General features: G+C 41.6%; 2 protein-coding genes across 2 annotated transcripts in view; both read right to left on the bottom strand.

Annotated features, from left to right (window-relative positions):
• Window positions 1–811: 811 nt before the first annotated feature.
• Window positions 812–4,844, bottom strand: bcl2l10 (BCL2 like 10). Its single transcript, XM_056278957.1, has 3 exons — window positions 4,782–4,844; window positions 3,356–3,814; window positions 812–1,711 (listed from the first exon to the last, which is right to left on the bottom strand). Exons 2-3 carry the CDS (start codon window positions 3,809–3,811, stop codon window positions 1,589–1,591), a joined length of 579 nt encoding a protein of 192 aa, XP_056134932.1. The 5' UTR covers window positions 3,812–3,814; window positions 4,782–4,844; the 3' UTR covers window positions 812–1,588.
• Window positions 4,845–8,841: 3,997 nt separating this feature from the next.
• gnb5b (guanine nucleotide binding protein (G protein), beta 5b) overlaps window positions 8,842–20,204 on the bottom strand; it is a 16,077-nt gene continuing 4,714 nt past the window's right edge. The window contains exons 2-11 of the mRNA XM_056279290.1: window positions 19,721–19,849; window positions 19,542–19,583; window positions 17,409–17,485; window positions 16,974–17,106; window positions 12,559–12,702; window positions 12,307–12,398; window positions 11,929–11,977; window positions 11,353–11,449; window positions 10,724–10,890; window positions 8,842–10,061 (exon numbers count right to left, since the gene is read on the bottom strand). Of these exons, the coding sequence (XP_056135265.1) occupies window positions 10,050–10,061; window positions 10,724–10,890; window positions 11,353–11,449; window positions 11,929–11,977; window positions 12,307–12,398; window positions 12,559–12,702; window positions 16,974–17,106; window positions 17,409–17,485; window positions 19,542–19,583; window positions 19,721–19,849 (942 nt within the window). The 3' untranslated portion in view covers window positions 8,842–10,049. The remainder of the gene's footprint in view (window positions 10,062–10,723; window positions 10,891–11,352; window positions 11,450–11,928; window positions 11,978–12,306; window positions 12,399–12,558; window positions 12,703–16,973; window positions 17,107–17,408; window positions 17,486–19,541; window positions 19,584–19,720; window positions 19,850–20,204) is intronic.

Below are 20,204 nucleotides of genomic sequence, written 5' to 3'. Positions count from 1 at the left end.
ACAAACTGCTATGCACCATCTCATTTTCCCCCACAAAGGTTTCACCCAATCAAAAAAAATTCAAGGTGTAGATATTCATATATAAGCCACTTTCTTAAATACACATGGAGAAAGTAACTTAAAGGGACATATATGTATATGTTAGCTTGTAAGTCTTCAGGATTTGGGCATTAAATTCCAGAATTATCCTCAGCCACAAATAAAGAGACCGGTTTGAAGGACATCCTTTAAAAAGTGTTACCGAAAGAAGACATTTTCACAAAAGATGGCCGAGAGCCTAATAAATCCACAGCCGTGCTCAGTCACAGGCCTCTATTTGGACTTACCCTAGAGAGGATCTCACTGATCATCAACTACAACGATAGGAGGCAATAATGGGTCATTGACGTCATGTCAAATATTGTGTAAGGTGTGTGTGTCTCAGCACCACTGTCTCTCCCTCTCCCACACAACACACTGCTGTGACAAAGGAAAACAGCAGTAACATCACGACTGTTATGACGTGGATGAGCGCAGCACCTGTGCCAATGAAGTGTGTTGTCATTGTCCCGCTCCCAGATTTCACCTTCAGCTCTAATGTATACATCTGCAGATTGACCAAGGGGAACTGGTATACAATCCATATGCTCAGACAGTTGGATACTGGGAGATATTTTCATAGACATGCGAGAAATACCTGTCAGAGGCACAGGAACTATCTACCGGCTACATCAGAGAGAAGCCTTCGCTGTTCCTTGGGAGCTCACCAGCAACCCAGTTTTACAATAATGTCACAGCAGCCAACCTTGATTGGATTGATTTTTTTTTATTAAAAAAAAAAAGAAGAAGTGACATAAATAAATAGAACAAAAAAAAAAGTAAAAAATATAATGTTCAAGAGATTTATGGGGGAATTGCCATTGCAACCGTTTTGTTCTAAAAGCAAAATGGATTGGTCCCTGGTTTTTTCTGGCTGCTGAATGAAACAAAAAAACAAAACAAAACATTTCACAACATATAGCACCGCTTTCTGGTCCTCCACACTGCACCGCACAGATAAACAGATGTGGCAACCATGTAAACCACACATTTCACATGAATGTAGGACAGACTAGAGAAAGATGATGAAACAACTTAATCAGCCATGGATCAATTGGAAAATGGCCACTGCTAAACTGCTTAATTTCATATAAATAATATATTAATTCTTATGTTTTACACTAGAATGGCTCTAACACATACACAACCCAGGTAAACACGCGCAGTAAAGGCAGGTAAAGAAAATTAAAACATACAAAACCAAGAGGCGCTGGGGAATTTTAAATGTGGTAACCTGCACTTTGATCATTTATGTCTTAGAAAGATATGCAAACTTATGCTGCTTGCTCCATGGTTTCAAAACAAGGCATTGAGATCATTTCTACAATCTTAAAGAGCAAGAGACAAATGTCAACATTAAATATGGAGCTGAAATATGTGCGAACATTCGGTCGATGATTTAAAATAAAAACCCTGAATTCCGTAGAAATAATTGTTTCTAAGTGATGATCAAATCAGATGTCTAACTGTGTGAAATCAAATTGCAAAGGTGGATGAAGAAGACAGTTGGCTAGCGTACTAGGAGGAAGGTCAGTCCAGCAATGCCCACCCCAGCAACAGCAAACAATGCCGTCTTCATGGAGGAGTCTTGGTTCACTTGTCTGGCACTGTGGGCGAACTTGCAGAACCCCTCCTGTTGGAACACAAACACACAGAATATTATTTCCTAGTTACTGGCCAAAGTGGTTGGTAAATCCCAAAATTCCCCTGCCACTTGGACCATCCAAATAGATTTACACAGCACAGGGAGAATTTGCTACCATAAAAGGTGGCTGATGGAATTTCCCCATTGTATCTAACAAAATAAATGCATTAGTCATGCAAAACATTGTTTATCCACAAACATAATTCAAGTGTTGAGGTACCACACATCAATCCTATGACGCAATGGGCAAAAGTAATAAGTTAACCCTAAAAAAAAAAAAAAGGACTGGAATTAGAAATCGGGCAGTTTGTCTTGAGAATATAGATAGGTGAATATCTTTTTTTTCCTAGAATAGTTTGGTAGGACCTGATACAAGAGTCATCTTTGCAAAAGATTTGACAAAGAAAAAAAAATTGTCTGATATAGTTCAGCTTTACCGACAGCTGTGTTTACCCTTCATGTTTGTGGGGCTGAAGCCAAATTAGAAGAATGGAGAACACCTGCTCATACGTCCAGGTGCTCACTGTGTTGTACAGTCACTTGTTTCTCAAGCCATACCACTGAAATTCAATGAGTATAATGCCAAATTCAAACCACTGAGGCATACAGTTTCTACAAAGACCATCTGCAAGAGCTGAACATAAGAAAAACCAGCTGCAGTTTCAAAGGAGGGATGTGTGCCTGTGTGTGTGTGTGTGTGTGTGTGTGGAGGGGGGGGGGGGTCATTCACAAAATTCAGCTGTAGCAGTGCCTAGTGTGTTAAGTCAGGTCCCCTTGGTCCTATGGCTTAAGGAAGGGTCTCTGGAGCAATCACAGCAAACTTATTCATTGATCAAGCAAGGAAAAAAAAGCCCTTTGGATCATTGGTTAATGAGTCATCTTCGCATGGCTAAAAAAATGACAAAATAAAAACTCTTAAATCAGATCTCTAATCTAGAGGGTATCATTGTTTGATAGAATCTTTAGTAAAAGCAGGGTTATTTGTTGCAGGCATCCAGACTGCATAGTCCAAGCGAACATTTTTAAAATTCTTGGGTGAGGCCAGCCAAACCTCATGTCTTTAAACGCCGCAGCCTAAATTCAGAATAAGATTCAAATTCAGTACGTAAGCAGATTAAACAGTTTATAATGTACACTAACAGCTGCATTTAAACCAAGCCCAACTGATAAATATACCTCCAGCGGAGCAGTGTCTGATTCTTGCAGACCCAGTAAAAAGGGATTTAAGGAATTGGTTTTTAAAAAAAGCCTTCTCGTTTTTCAGTTTAAACCATTTTGTTAAGATCAGGCTTTTTATTAAGTTCTGACTTGGTGCCTGATCTAGACACAAGTTGTCGGCATTGGAATTTTTTTGTTCCGTAACAATCAGTAGCCCTATTCAATCCAAAATGAGACGTTAAAAAAAATACAACCCATTTCCAAAGTTTAAAAAAAAAGAGCTTTGAAACAACTCCCATATTTAAAATGAATGAACTTTTGATTTCTTGTGTTTAAATGCCCTAATCAAACCCATTCTGACACCTCTGGGTGCGAAGTGAGTAAATCAATCATCTTTGATGTAGGAATATTCTCCAGCCAATCATCCTTTGTGTGGATCAATCAGTTCTGAAGCAGTCATGTTGTAGGACCTACCCAGCCGTCATTCTCCAGCAGCCAGTCTTTTTTCTCCTCTCCCAGGTAATCTGCTATGGTCTCTGCCAGTCCCCTGCAGCTACCAGGTCCCTGTCCCAGTTCCTGCCCAGGGTCCAGCCCCAGCTTTCTCCCCTCCTGCTCCCGCAGCTGTCTGGCCAGCACCCCAGTAAAGGTGAAGAGGGACACCACCCTCCCCCAGTTCAACTGTCCATCTCCCACCAGCTCCTCCATCACTTTCCTGAGGTTTGCACAGGGATCAGGCCCACACTTGCACGCAAAAGTCTGTGCAAGGGAGTTAAAGCGAGCTTGGTGCTGTGTCTCCATGTCCTGGGCCAGGCTTCTCATGGCGGCGGCTGACTCGCTGGGAGGGGCAGAGGCTGGTCGTGGGCTTGTGCTGCAAAAGGACAGGTAGTCCTCTGCCAAAGCCAGGGTCTCTTTCCACAGCCAACACGACATTTTCTATTGAGGAAAAAAAATGGCATGCTTTTAGTCCAGGTTACTTGGCCTTAACCACCACTTTGGGTTCGGTTAAAGCATTTTAACACTGATGCCACATAAGTAGCCCAACTGTCCAAACGCAACTGGAGTGATACCTACAATTTCACTGCGCTCGTGCAACGACAATAAAAACGGCAACTGAATCATCTTTGCCAGTAGTACAATAAAGTTAGTGTACAAGGTCCATTTGTCTCACTGAATTGCGGAAGATGACTGATCAGTGTCACTAAAAAAAAAAAAACCCCAAAACTTAAAATAAGCTTCTCTGTGACAGTATTTCTGGCTGTTCGCGTTATTTTAGGGTACACGGGCGGGTTTTTTTTCTCTTTTCATTTCCATTGCGGGCAAATTACGGAACCAACCCCGACAATAGGTTGTAAGGAAGGTAACGCGTGTTGGGTTTCCGCGTCTGCAGAGTTTCGGCTCTGCCAGCGGCGGCAGTTCCATCTTTTAACCCACAAATGGCTGCTCCGCTTGCGTAGCGCCCATCTTTGTGAAGGCAAGCGAACTGACACTCACACCAAACGGCACAGCGCTCATGTTAGCTTTCGGCCGAGCAAGCTGCCTCGGCAACTAACGTTACACCACACTGCCGCACGTAGTAATGAATACATCTAGACATCTAAATAGTAAAGATAATCCCCCCCCCCTCTTCTTCTTCTTATTGCGAGGAAAGAACCGTAGCCAGCTGCCTTTCTTAGCTAGCCATCGCGCCGCAACTGTCATCAGTGCAATGGAGCTCCGGTACACAAAGGACCGGTTTCAAAAGCCGACCAACCGTCAACAATAAAGCCTTTATACTGCCCCCCCCCCCAACAGCACTAACACTTCAAACACGATTAAGTCGTTTTTCTTTTACTGTTAACCAGCCTCGTAGTGAAATCCGCGAACGCGTTATTTCTGGGTAGTAGAAGAAACAAAAGCTCACCCCCCCAGCGGTATCACACGGCTCTCTCCACGTACAGACGGCGGAAGCACAACCTCGTTGAAGCCGAGGAGACGTTCACTTCTCTCCCCCCCCCCTCACCCTCCAAGCTTTATGCCCAACTCCGCCTCCTCGCTCGCTCGTTGAAATTCCCCCGAACATTTTCGTTTTTCGCTCGAACTTGAATTAGGGATTTTTTTTCAAATACGAGATAGTCAGACGTAATCCACCTAATTCACTTTATTATCGGTGACATTAAAAATCATGGCCATGAGATCATCATCATCATCATCATCATCATTCTGTAATCAATCAATCAAGCAATCAATCAATCAATCAATCAATCGATCAAAAAACTTTGTTTAAACTGCATATTAGCTACAAACAAATACCCATCGCACAACTCATGCCAATAGTCATTATGTACAAAACTGGCTCAAAGATGACATCAAAAGGCCCTACATATGTCCTTATACTACAGAGAAACACACACACATATACACACTCACACACACACACACGCACGCAAGCACACACACACACACGCACGCAAGCACACACACAAACACACACGCATACACATATATATATACATATATACACACACACACATATATATATATACACACACACACACACACACACACACACATATATATTTGTTAAAAGAAACACTCAACGGTAGGGAAAGTGCTCAACAAATAAGGAGCAAAATAATCGAGTGAGTCAAGTAAATTCTTTATGAGAAGAATCATCAGCTGTCAATAAAGCTACACAGGAAAGAACTTTGATGATTGCTTATGGCATGAAACAGGCTTGTACTGTCTCATAAAGGATTTACTTGACCCACTGGATTATATATATATATATATATATATATATATATATATATATATATATATATATATAGGCGTAATTTATGGGGGGGTCAGGGGGGACATGTCCCCCTCAATATTTAGAAGAGGTGAATTTGCCCCCCCCCCCAAAAATATATCATGAATGATAATGTTAACTCCCTCGCCAAAAAAGGTAAAATAACAACACAGACAGTCGAACTACTTAAAATGTCATTCATACTTGTTTTCCAGCGATTTCATACACCCCTATGCTTGGACCATACCATTTTAACCTTGCCACTGGGATTGCCGACCTCGTTGCTGTCTTGCAGTTGCTCCTGACAACCAGGAGACCGGAGCGTGAATGATCGAGTAAGCAAGTGTAAGTAACGTAGCTAGCCAGCTTGCTTGTCTAGCCCAGTACACCACCCTTTCTTACCTTTGGGGTTTCTGAGTTAGATTTCCTTACGTATTTCCGGATGAATTATAGCCTTATCTAGTTTATAACTTGTGTTTGGGGTTATCAGTTCAGACCCCCTCACGAACTAGCTAGCGCTTGCTAACAGTAGCCCCTAGACGTTTATGTTAGCTTAAATGAACTTGAACTGATAATTTCGGGCACATGAGATAACATAATAAGTACATCTACAAACCAATTTGTGCCAAGGGTATTGTATTAGTTCAAATGCATCTACTACTTTCATTCACAGAGTCAACATGAGCAAGAGGAAAGTCACAGAAGATATCCGATAGGCCAGCCTATCTGAAAGTTGTTTTTCTTTTACATAAATAAGACATTTCCACAATAAATTGATGTAGAAAAAGAGCAAATTGGTGCATACAAATTCACCAGACTGCAGGAAATTAAATGTGTGATGCTCAACATTTCCAGGGGGAGGACCCCCTGACCCCCCGCTAAACGTGTCCCCCCCAATGTTCAAGTGAAACTTACTCCACTACAAACAGGCCTGTACTGCAATGTATTAAAATCTTTTTTCCTGTATCCGTGTTGATATATATATACATATATATATATATATATATATATATATGTATGTATACACACACACACACACACCCTTGGCAGCTGATGAGTGCATCGCGTACGAAACAGGCTTGTTCTGCTATGAATTAAAGTTTTTTCCGACATCCATCTTAATATTCCGCTCCTCATTTGTTGAGCACTCTTACCAACACCATTAATGGTTTCTGGATATATATATATATGTATATATATATATCACCTTTCGAGAAGTCAGCATTGGCATATTTGATCTTTTTGTCTTTAAGCTTTAAGAAGGCTTCAAATTAGCAAGAATAAATGGCTTTGCTGAGTATACATAAAAATATACATAAAAACCGAAAGGTAGCATCGCCTATCAGCTAGCTTTACCTATAAGTGCTCATATGACTCAATGTGTTTTGAGGAAATTTGATTACCTGAAAAACAAAATGTTCATTGGTGGAAGATTAACTAAACAAAACGAAAGATTGATTGTTACTGTCTCAAAGATCGTATGCAGTTTCAAATATGCCCAGAGTTGCAGAGGCAGCCTTTGGATGTGGTATAAGCTTATGAAGAAGGAACCGTATTTTCAATAAATAAACTACATTTTTTATAAGAGGCATGTACATGTGTATAAGCGGTATGCATTTTGTAACAGCTGGCGCTAAGGGGAAAGTTCACTGCGGAAGAATGGGTGATGATGATGATATCATCACTGCAGAGATGGCCACCTCACAGTCCACACACAGGTCAGAGATGGCCACCTCACAGTCCACACACAGGTCAAACACGTGGCTTGTAAACAAACAGAAAAAGGCCAAATGAACACGTACACATTTATTTTTCAAGACTTGTGAGGAGCCTTATTGACTGCATGCATTCCTTAGCCCCAAACCCTGATGTTGGATTATACATCTTGTGTATTGCTCGATGTTACTTTACAGACAAAAGGCTTTTTCATATAAAGTGTGTATTCCTCACAAGTCTTTTTTTTCAGGTTTTACCTAGCTGCTTAGCCAGCTATCCCTTAGAAGACACAATCAAATCAAGCAGCAACCGGCTAAAAGATGTGTTTTAGCCGGGTCAATACAGGAGGCCTCTCAACACTGACACACAAGGACGTTGCTCAACATGTGCATGAAATACAGTGTGTTTAACACCACGCACTTCAATGTGTTTTGCTTGATTACATTTTAAAACAATGCCATTAATTTTTATTATAGTGGAGTCAAACTTTATTTTTCTATCATTTTTATAGCACATTTCACACGCGGGGCAACACAATGTACTTTACATAAAGTGGCAATACATTCGAAACACAATCATAAAAGTGCAAATGTGGAAAATGAATATGCACATCAACAGGTGTTAGTGCAGTTATACAGGAATCGCAGCAGAATATACAAATGTGAAAATATACAAAACACACACACACACACACACACACACACACACACACACACACACACACACACACACACACACACACACACACACACACCAAGAACTTAGCCATAGGCTGTTGTGAAAAGTAAGGTTTTTAATTTGTTTTTAAATGTGTTCAGTGCGGGGGCCTCTCTCAGGTCCTCAGGCAGGGCGGTCCATCTACCTGGGGTGTAAATACAAAAGGCAGTTTAGAGGCTATGACCCTACTATTCCCTCAGGATGTGTCTGCCTAAAGGTAACTGAGGGATTTCCATAGCTCACTGCTACCTCCCATTCAAGCAGCCTGCCAATACACGGTATTACAGTCATGCTGAAAGAGTAATTATGTGCAGCGCCCTCTGCTGGCGTTGCAAAAACAGATGAGCCGGGCCAGAAGTCAGCGAGTCGTTTTTTAATGTTTCGAAAAATTAACCAAAGAGGTTTTCTTTGGGCATTTTATCACCCAAAAGAGCTTTTTTATTTTGTTCTTTCCATTAGTTTGTCACATGGGACATCATTCAAAGAGAATTCCTCTTGTGGCGGGAAACACAAAGCCAATATTTACTTTTCAGAGTCTACCTGACTGCTATTTTAGACCAAGTGGATTTATTCTTTCCTCTATCTCGTAGACCAACAGACCTACGTGTCAGAACATCATCCCTGGTGATCGTTTGTTCTCTCTCTTAAGAAAAAGAAGTCACATTCCAGAAACAGTGAAACAACAAGAGTGCAAAATAAGTACAAAAAGCCACACACACACAAAAAAAACCCCCAAAACAACAACACAAACGTTATCTCAAATATTTATTTTTCTTACAAGGAATTGACTTGGCATACAGTCTGATGTTGAGGTAAATGTAACTGAGTAAAGAAACATCTGCAGTTCCACTATGTGACACAGTGGGTGAGAACACACCATCTGTCCCATCATGTAATGATTATTATTATTATTATTATCATCATCATCATCTGAATCATTACCAGGTGTTGGCTTTCGCTGCCACAGTAGTGCAGCCTAAACTCAGGTACTCCGAGGGAGTACTTAAGCAGTTGCTCTGGAGTTGTCGGTGGGGTAGGACGTCAGGGTGTAGATGTGTGCACGTGATGTTGATTGAAGTTCAGTCGTTATGAGTTGAGTTTTGTTCGGTTAGTTAATTTAAGCTCAATTATTGGGAGCTGAGGTTTGTTCCGTTAAGATGAGTTAACTGTTAATTTGTTCGTTTGCTTTCTTTTTTCATGTTCTTTCGTTTCATGTGTAGCTACACCCTGTGAGTACATCATTGTTGTTAAATAGAACAGTTTTGAGCCTGCCTCCTACATTTTAGCCACTCAGGCCGGGCTTCCCCACACATTAAAAAGTTCATCAGGTTTCCCAAGAAGATGAGGACATAGCCTACTACAGAACGCTGCAGCGGTCATAACAGCACTGTATGCAGACCTGCTACTTCCCTGCACAAATGGACTTTCTGACCTTTTAATAACAGTCCCCAGGGCAGAGCAATCAGCAGCAGTGGCAGTGAATTAATGTACATAATGTACAAATAAATCAGTAACAACATCCTTGTATACATTACAGAGTCACAGGGCAGTAATTTCGTTAATAGTCATTTAGACTCTTTACACTGGATTTTACAATCTCATCAATAGCAATAACTTAAACATAACAATACAATATCAGCCATCCAGCTAAGAAAAACAAAGTATACAAACACAAACTTTTAGAACAATTGTCCATTCGCATGAACAGCTCCATCATAATACTGATGTCAAACCTACATTGCAAGGAGACACTGATTTAATGACTTACAAGCTGTCTGTCTGTCTGTCTGTCTGTCTGTCTGTCTGTCTGTCTGTCTGTCGGCATGACTGATGTGATAATATGCAGTAGCAAAACCTAGCAGTAGTGTCAATTTCAGCCAGGGCTGCTCATTGTCAATCACAAGATCCTGGCTCCACCTTCACATGCCATTTGCAGAGTTGTGGATCACGACAGTGACTTCAGATCTAGGCCCAGATCTGCATGAGAGATGAGCACACAGCGTGAGATACATCCCGCATGAGCACGAATCATCTTTGTCTGGAGCGAGCCAGTCATCTGTAGCCTGGTAACTACAAAAGCCAGGGGAAACAATAACAGACAGCCATAGTGCCTCACCTTCCTCCTGTTGTAGATATCTTTTGATTAGTAGCACAATTACAACGAATACACAGTTAGAGCACAAATAATCTAAAAACTAAAATTAGGACTGTGAATGATTTTTCCATACAAATCATTTTTCATGTTTCCAAAGTGAAAGACATCATGTCTGAAGCTGTTTCTGACCAACGACTCTCGTCATTGTTCAGATTTCTACTTGAGTTTTTACACTGGCCACGTTCAGACAGACTCAAGACTCAGTACATTTGAATTACAAACACATCTACAGGCAAGGCTCAGTGTTTTCGGTGTTTACCGATTTTCACCGAAAAATACCCCGATTTTCTAAAAGGAGCAGATCGGTTTAAACGGATATTCACCTGGATTTTATGTTTCCACCAAAGTTGTTCCTGTTCGTGTGAGGTTATGTAACAGTTTCCTCTTGTGGCGAAATTCGGCATGCTGGATGGCTTTGAAAATGAAAACCGAAAACGCTGAGCCTTGTCTACAGGTTATTCAGGTTTTGGAAAATCATGCTCACCCTCAGGGTGTTGTCCCAAGAGGCTGAGCAGAATGCCGTGCCATCGGGGGACACTTTGACGGTGCTGACACGGTTCTCATGGCCAAACAGAACAGAGATGCGATTCCCCTTCAGCACATCCCAGATGTTTATGGTGTAGTCGTTATAGCCAGCAAAAAGGAGGCGGCCTGGGATCGGGAGGCAGCAAGAGAAGAGGAAAACATGTAAGGAGAAACGGTAAATACTAGAGAAAACGGAAGTGAGGGCAAATAGAAGAGCAGTTAGGATTACAAAATCCTGTAAAATGTCATTCTCAGTGCCCTGCAGAAGTTTTGCATCTCCAAAAAGACTCAACTTTACTGGAACTGAAAAATGCTGGTTGACTTTTTGCATTTATACTGAGACAAATAGTACGCCTATATTTTTTGAAGAATGGATTATTTTGGCCCCAGTGAAATTAAATGTATTGGAATGGTATAATGTAATTTCAGCATTACAGAACACATACACACAATTTGAGAGGGAAAGAGAGAGAGAGAGAGAGAGAGAGAGAGAGAGAGAGAGAGAGAGAGAGAGAGAGAGAGAGAGAGAGAGAGAGAGAGAGAGAGATGAAGGATAACATCTGTATTTTCTTTTTTGTGTGTTCCTACCACTTAAGGAGAAATCCACACTTGTAGCACCAAAGATGATGCTGTCCTTTTGATAAATGGACACCTCACGGTCAGCACGCAGATCAAAAAGACGGCACTAAAAACCACAAACACACACAACAGGATGTGCGTGCATGCACAACAGGACACAGACAAAAACACACAAACACAAGGAATTATCGAATGCAAATCAATGCTTGTGGAATAATGAATTAAAACGTTCATTTTCAAGGGCAACTTGTGCAAATGAGTTTATTTTTTTTCTTGAAAAAAAAAGTGATTTATCGAAAGGCGGATATGAAACCCTTTTACCACAATGTCTGGCAAGGGAAAATTACAGATAAACACCAAATGTCACGAGTTCCCTTGAGGGAAGTCTGTGACCTTTAACCCCTGCTACTAAAATACAAAATGAAGCAGCATTATCTGAGTGAATCAGTTAAATCAGCAGTGCAGTCTGGACAGGCACTTTGAATGGTGATGAGCACTACTGATGTGTGGAGACTTGCTGACCCCAGCGACATCATCACCACCAGATAAGCAGGTCAGCTGACAGAAAGACGTGAGGTGACTCACTGTGGCGTCGTCGGAGCCAGAGGCAAATGCATCTCCACTGGGGTAGTACCTGAACACAAACACACAAGGGTGAGTCAGAAATCCTGCTGATTATGATCATTTTTGACTAAATTGCCACCATTTATCAACTAATGACCTATTCGCATGAGAAGCAATTGAAGGGCTTTGTGATCATTTGGAGCGTTGCCATCATTTGGGTTATCATGTTTTCTAAAATATGCCACCAGGAAATTGTACAAACCAAGAGTCTCTATGGGAGCCAAGCAAATGCATGTAACAGGGAAAGTATTTGGACCATATTCCTGATGATGTTGAGTTGGCTTCATTTACTTGAACTTGAACTTGAGACTTGCTGCTGATCCTGAGAACTGAACTCACTTTACGCAGTTGATGTCAGACTCGTGGGTCTCAAAGGACTGCACGTTCTGTCCAGAGCGCATATCCCACACATTGGCCCTCTTATCAGAGCCCTGATAACACACACACACACACACACACACACAGAAGAGAGCTGCTAAGAGAAAATATGTAGTACATACAACACACATACATGCAAATAAACAAACTGTCTCTCTTTCACTCTTTCACACACGTGCAAATATACACACACACACTCTCTCGCTCACTTACCCCAGAGACGAATGTATTTCCTGTTTCGGAGGGGGCGAGGTCAAGGGACAGGACATCAGCTGTGTGGCCATGGAAACTCTGTAGGAGCTGACCGCTCTCTACATCCCACAACGCACATGTGCCATCACCGCTTGATGTCAGGATCTAAAACACACACACACACACACACACAAATACATAAAATACATGCACGCATGTACACACAGGCACAATTATACACTTTGGCAGACACAAACCCATACAAAGACATATATATATATACACAGTCACATTAAAGATTACAACCAACACCAAACATATCCAGTACATAGTATAAGAAATGCTCTTTCTTCACATGGACACCAGTGTCCCTCATTTAACCATGGTCCAAATGTAGGGAACGAGATGGGCGTGAATGTGTCTACTTCCGTCATTGACTTTCTAGGTTCACAAAGCTCTGAGACAGACTCCTGTCAGGCTATCTCTTTTTTAACGAAGTGAAGAGATAGAGTGCAGATGAAGTTCTTGACTCTATAATACAGCTATAATGCACAATGATCCTGGTGCTTGCATTGTAAATGGTTGTCTCAATCTTGAGATGAGTGATCTTGTTCTCAATCTTGCGCTCAAATTGTTGGGCTGCTTTTTTAGTATACATCTGCAAGTGCAGAGGGACACAATTAAAAAATAACTATTTCTCAGAAAACACATTTTTTAAAGATTATTTTTTGGGCATTTTCTTTCCCTTTATTAGATAGTGACAGTGAGAGGCAGACAGGAAATAGGTGAAAGAGAAAGAGGGGTAAGATGCAACAAAGGTCGCCGGCTGGAGTCGAACCGGCAACAGTAGTGACCATGTGATATGTATGCACTGAAGCCATTTGGCTACAGAGGCGCTCCCACAACGAAAATACATTTTTGTAAAATACTCCTTAAAACCCACTTTTATAGATGAGCCTTGACCTAATGGCTCCTTTGATTGTATTTCTGTTTTCCATTTTTAATTTTATTTAATCTATGTAACTTTTGTTCGAGTAAGTTTTGCACTCTAGGAAAACATTTTCACTCATTTTTTAATAAGGTCGAGAATATCAGGTCCCAAATCCAGCCAGGCTCTTGTATTTGTTCCATTCTCCATGTTAATTCTGTCTCTTTTACCCAGTTTCAACCCATTACAATTTCAGTGTTAGAGAGTTACAGTCTCCAATATGAACTCCTCTTCCTGCATCTTAGACATCATTCCCACTAAGCTGCTCAAGGAGGTATTTTTAACTATCAGCCCCGTTATTCTGCAAATTCTTAATAATTCTCTGGCCTCTGGTTCTTTTCCAGAAAGTTTTAAGCATGCCATTGTTCACCCATTGCTGAAGAAACCCAATTTACATCCCCTGTCCCTAAGTAACTACAGACCAATCTCTAAATTATCTTTTCTATCTAAGGCTCTGGAGAGAGTAATTTCTTCTCAATTGATTTCCTTTATGAATATTAATACTGTTTATAACAGTTTCCAGTTTGGTTTTAGAACACTTCAGAGTATCAAGACAGCTCTATTTAAGATAGCTAATAACCTACTGCTGACTACAGACAGAGGTGACTGCTCAATTTGAGTTCTTTTAGACTTAAGTGCTGCCTTTGACACAGTTGATCACAACATCCTCTTTCATCGCTTAGAGACTTAGGCTGGCACCAAGGCCTCGGCTCTTAGCTTATTACACTCTTACCTCATCAACAGAACTTTTTCTGTCGTTCCAGGGTGACTCTACCTCCTTGATGGTGCAGTTGAGTTGTGGTGCCCCTCAAGGCTCAGTTCTTGGCCCCCTTCTCTTTTCTATATACATATTGCCCTTTGGCAAGGTCATTTAAAATCAGGATGTGCTCTACCATTTTTATACTAACGACACTCAGTTAAACATGCCATTAAAACCCACAGAGCCTAGTGTCACAGCAAATCTCATAACTTGCCTCTTTGACATTAAATCCTGGATGTTTGAAATTTTTCTCAAATTTAATGTCCTGAAAATTCCATCAGCCCATTTGTTACTAATCTTGGTGGTCTGTCAGGTAGTCTTAAGCAGGCTACTAGGAATCTTGGGGTAATATTCGATGATAACCTTGGTTTTGGTAATCAGATCAAACAGGTTGTTCAGTCATGCTTTCTCCAGCTCAAGCTAATCTCCAAAATCAGGTCATTTTTATCAATTACCGATCTGCAAAATTTTTTTTACATGTTTTATCTATTCTCAGCTTGAATATTGTGATGTGCTTTATTCTGGTATCAGCAAGGGCTCCTGCTGGCTGCCATCTGCAGTTGGTACAAAATGCCACTGCTCAGCTCATTACAAATACATATATATATATATGTATATAAGCATGACCATATCACTCTTGTGCTTGCCTCCCTACACTGGCTCCCTGTTATATTTCAAATTGATTTTGCATTTTTATTGCTCACTTTTAAGGCTTTAAATGGTCTTGCTCCTACATACATTTCTGATTTATTGACCTGGTATATGCCCCTCGACCATTAAGATCCACAGATGGAGCCTTGCTGGTTATTCCTAGGTCTCAGTTTGTTACAGAGGTTGACTGGGCTTTTGCTGTTTGAGCCCCCACACTATGGAACTCTCATCCTGTCAAACTAAGACAAATCAAGTCTCTAGTTTCTTTTAAATCTCATCGTAAAACTTTTCTTTTCATTAAAGCTTTTACAAATGTTTGATGTTTGTTTTTATTTATAATATTTTTATTTTTACTCTTATTTGATCTTACTCTTATTTTTGCCTTATCTGGTTTTATTTCTTTGTAAAGCACTTTGTAACATTGTTTTAGAAAAGTGCTATATAAATAAAGTTATTGTTATTAGAATTGTACATGTATGCAAACATCAGTGATCTGTCTACTGATGCAGCCTGCTTGGCTGATGCATCAACAGCCTTGAGCAAACAGACCACATCCTCCTTGAGATGAACCTCAACATGAAAGTAATTATCAGCCACCAAGTTTTACCATCAACTACACCATTTTCTCAGCTGATTCCCCTTACAACCAAATGGTTACCTTGTCTGTAATGCTACAAAGTAGCATAGTAGATTCATGAATACTAACTCATTCATCGATTCACTATCCAAAATTTTTGTCCACAGCCCTGTTATGTCGGCCTCGGACATCGTCAAACATGAAGATAGATCAAAACTTTCTGTGACAGGGCCACTTGGCTGTTTGCCATTTCGATCCGACAGGAAGACGGCCTGGATATATGTGACACCCCCCGGAACTGGACATTTTGACATTTCCATCACAAAAATTAACATCAAACACAATTTCTGCTGTGACCTGAAACTCTGTAGTTTAGATTTATTTAAAGGTTTTGTGAGACAGTTATGTGTGATAGCGTGACATGCACCAGTGTGAGCGTGTGGTCTGCATGAAAACGCTCCAGTGCCAGAGGAAACAAAACGTGTGCATGTATTATCTGTGTGTGTGTGTGTGTGTGTGTGTGTGTTATCTGTGTGTGTGTGCATGTATTATCTGTGTGTGTGTGTGTGTGTGTGTGTGTGTGTGTGTGTGTGTGTGTGTGTGTGTGTGTGTGTGCGTGTATTATCTGTGTGTGTAAGAGAGATGCAGGTTGAGAAAGGGAATTTGTGAGAGCATGTGTGTACGTTAAACGCTCTGCCCTCAGGTCGGTGTGCTTGGCTCTTTGCTAGATAAAGGCCATTCTGTGTCTATTTATACACCCGCAAAGGACCATCACTCTCCTTCCGCTCGCAATTGCTCTCCCGTCTCTTCCACCCCCGTCTCAGTGCCACCCATCTCCTCTACCCCTGCCTCTCCCCTACTGCTATTCTCCTTCATGCTGAGGAGCCAGACTGTGGTGAATTATTAAAGCATAATATCTCAACCCACTCCAGGCTCGTGCTCATTTCCTCTCATTTTCTTCCCTTTTCCTTCCTCCTATTCACTTTGCTGAATGTTTAAAAAAAGGGCTTTTCACAATCCTGTGAGACAGGTGTGCCTGAAAGAAATGATGGACTGGTGAGTCCAATTATGATTTGTACTTTCTCTTGTCAGGATTGTTTGACTGATAATTTGATAAAAGAAAAAACAAAGCTCCACCTGTTGACTGCTGAAAAACTGCTGAAGAACATCAGTGATCTGTCTACTGAAGCAGCCTGTGTGAGAGTGTTTTTCCATCTATCTATCTAGTATCTATCTATCTATCTATCTATCTATCTATCTATCTATCTATCTATCTATCTATCTATCTATCTATCTATCTGTGTGTGTGTGTGTTAACAGTATATTTATAGCCTAAAACGACACTCAGAAGTCATGTTAAGTCAGTCCTGATCCACCCTCATCTCAACACCTCCACTGAAGCTATGAAAACAAATATTTATTTGTTTGCTTATTTATTTATTTTAGATGGAGCCCCTCACCTGCATGTCAGAGTTGGTGAAGCTGCATCCCGACAGATAGTTGGTGTGCATTGCGACAGATTTCTTCTTGGCTGCCAGGTTCTCGTTTTTGTCAAGTGACAGCGGGTAGACTGAGCACTTGTTATCCAATCCTCTGCCGGGGGGATAAACAGAATTTCGTTTCAGAGTGGTAAATTACCATTTTGTCTAAAATGTGATTCTTTTACAAGCAAAGCACCCATGATAGCTAACAATGTAAGAAATGTCCCATGGTGCATTTCTATTTGATGCTTGCAGTTATTTTATAGAGGTCCAATTCTTCAACTGGGGAACAATCGTAATTCAGAATACAAGTATGAAAGTTTAAAAAAAGTGCAGAGTTGATTTTTGACCATTAGAAAGCCAGTCAATCAATTTCACAAACCCGGTGAGTTGGGAGAACTTTTCTGTACTCACCCGCATGCGATCGCACAGCCTGACGGGGCGTAGGCGCATGCCATGACCCATGTACATGGCATCGTCACTGCATGTTCCTGAATGCATGCATGCACAAGTGCACACGCACGCACACACACACACACACAAGCAAAAGATACGAAACAGATACATACACATATGCGCACAACAAAATATACCTGTCCTCTTAAATTCTCATAAAGCACTAACAGACACTTACACAAATGCGTATACATGCCCACCAGTGTGCTCACACAAATACAAACACAAACACAGGGAAACGCATGCATGCACACACTGTGTGTTGCAGTGAACCTGGCTGTGGGGAGTGTTACTGAAGGATGCTCTATGCTTTTAGTGTAGTTAAGTCTGCTTCATCAAGAACTAGGATTAGGTTCCAGCTATGGTATGAAACCAGGCTACCATTTAAGTGCACTCTGAAACACACGCACACACACACACACACACACACACACACACACACACACACACACACACACACACACACACACACACACACACACACACACACACACACACACACACACACACACACACACTAAGTATGGCACAAGTGTCCTAACTGTGGACTGATGGATAGATAATCTTTAGGCTTCTCTTTCCAGGCGTACAGTACAGTATGCTGACCCTCCTCTCCCTCCGGGGGAGGGGAGGCTAGAGTGGCAGAAGATGACCAACCCACACACTCATAAGAATATAAGGTAAAGAGGATTAGAAGAATTTCACTACAGAATGAGCTACCCACCATGATGAAGACCAGACCCTTCACATAATAGCTGCCATTTTGCAAGTGCAAATAAAAAAAAAAGTTTTTTCATGTAATGACTATCACACTTATCATCCCTCTATGGGGTTGTGTTGATGAGCGGTACACAAATATATCATCTTCCACACTCCAAAATGCCCATTGCATAAAATGTCCACTTGGAGACTCCAAATGGACATTTTGATGCTTCGTCTATGCATATCTGTGGTAAAAACAATGTAAAATGCTCATACTTTGGCACTATATAATAAAATTTAAAGAGGCATCTGGATAGCATGGCGGTCTATTCCGTTGCCTACCAACACGGGGATCGCTGGTTCGAATCCCTGTGTTACCTCCGGCTTGGTCAGGCGTCCTTACAGACACAATTGGCCGTGTCTGCCAGTGGGAGGCCAGACGTGGGTGTGTCCTGGTCGCTGCACTAGCGCCTCCTCTGGTCGCTCAGGGCGCCTGTTTGGGGGTGGGGGGGGACTGGAGCGGAATAGCGTGATCCACCCACGCGCTACGTCCCCTGGCGAAACTCCTCACTGTCAGGTGAAAAGAAGCGGCTGGCGACTCCACATGAATCGGAGGAAGCATGTGGTAGTCTGCAGCCCTCCCTGGCTCGGCAGAGGGGGTGGAGCAGTGACTGGGATGGCTCAGAAGAGTGGGGTAATTGGCCGGATACAATTGGGGAGAAAAAAGGAGGAGGGAAATCCCCCCCCCCAAAAAAACCATTTTGAAGAGGCAACAGGTAGCAGTAGCTCCACTGAGTCATCCAGGTAAGGAAATCCCAGAAAGTTGAACCGGTTAATCTGCACACAACATTTACCGAAAGAGAAACGTTTCATCACTCATCCAAGTGACTTCGTCAGTCTCAGCTGACGAAGACTGAGGCTGATGAAGCCTTCCCAGAGGAAGTCATTTTCACTCAGATAAGGATTTCTGTTTTAGGCGAGGTAAGAGTTCACTCTGCACCGTGTTTTGAGCTTTAACAACTCAATTTCAGTGGTGCTGATGTTCAACCTGACACTTCAGCAACACGTCGTCAACAAGTGCTACCTTTCATGACAGACCGTGAACATACTACATGCAGGCAGCATGTTCGATCTGCTCAGCAGCTACAGACATTCTAGTCTGGGTAGGTAGGTCATGCTTGGCCCCCGAGCTCTGACATCAACGGGTTAAAACTCTTTGCCTTGCATATAGTTAGATTTTAAAGAATAGTCCTTACTTTCTTAAAAGCTGTCAAAGGATAGATTTTACTTTCAAATGTTGAGACACCAATTTTTATAGCATTTTAAAAAAAATTGGATTTACTGCATTTTGAAATCAACCCATGCACATGTTGACCATCTTTTACTCACCTTGTTGAGGGTGAAACCATCCCAAACAATCACTTTTCCATCCTAGAAGAAGGTGATGAAGATATGAGATTAAAAATGGCTAAAGCTCATATCAACATGCAAATGTAAAATTTAATGATGTGTGTGTGTGTGTGTGTGTGTGTGTGTGTGTGTGTGTGTGTGTGTGTGTGTGTGTGTACCTGTGAGGAGCTGACCAGCCGGCGTTTGTCTTTGCACCAGTCCATACACAGCACCTTGTTCCCATGACCCTTCAGCGTGCGCCTGGTCTTGAGAGACAGGGCACCAAGCACCTCAACCTTCTCGGCCACCTGGTGCACTGACACGGCAAACACACACACCCAGATACAAAAACAGACAGGCACAAAGACATGTGTTTACAGCCGGGATACACTTAAAAGAAAATCCACCCCCTTTCCATGCAAACAAGCACCAAGAAGCACATAAACACTCGAGCAGACATGCACACACACACACACACACACACACACACACACACACACACACACACACACACACACACACACACACACACACACACACAGTTCTTCCAAACACAAAGTTCAGCCTAAAGTCAGAAGAAAACTCAATATCCATATTTCAGAAAATTGTTATTTCAACAATGGAACATTTTGGCTGGATAAGCATACCTCTGCACAAAGCAGT

Source organism: Lampris incognitus, chromosome 4 (assembly GCF_029633865.1).
Source record: "Lampris incognitus isolate fLamInc1 chromosome 4, fLamInc1.hap2, whole genome shotgun sequence".
Lineage (NCBI taxonomy): Eukaryota > Metazoa > Chordata > Actinopteri > Lampriformes > Lampridae > Lampris > Lampris incognitus.
The sequence above is the reverse complement of the archived record's forward strand: the minus strand, read 5'-3'. Positions and strand labels throughout refer to the sequence as shown.

Bases quoted from the DNA above. Each gene is read 5' to 3' on its own strand.
- bcl2l10 (XM_056278957.1), bottom strand. From the start codon at position 3,811: ATGTCGTGTTGGCTGTGGAAAGAGACCCTGGCTTTGGCAGAGGACTAC. The intron at 1,712-3,355 runs GTAGGTCCTACA...GTGTTCCAACAG, and splicing joins TGCTGGAGAATGACGGCTGG to GAGGGGTTCTGCAAGTTCGC.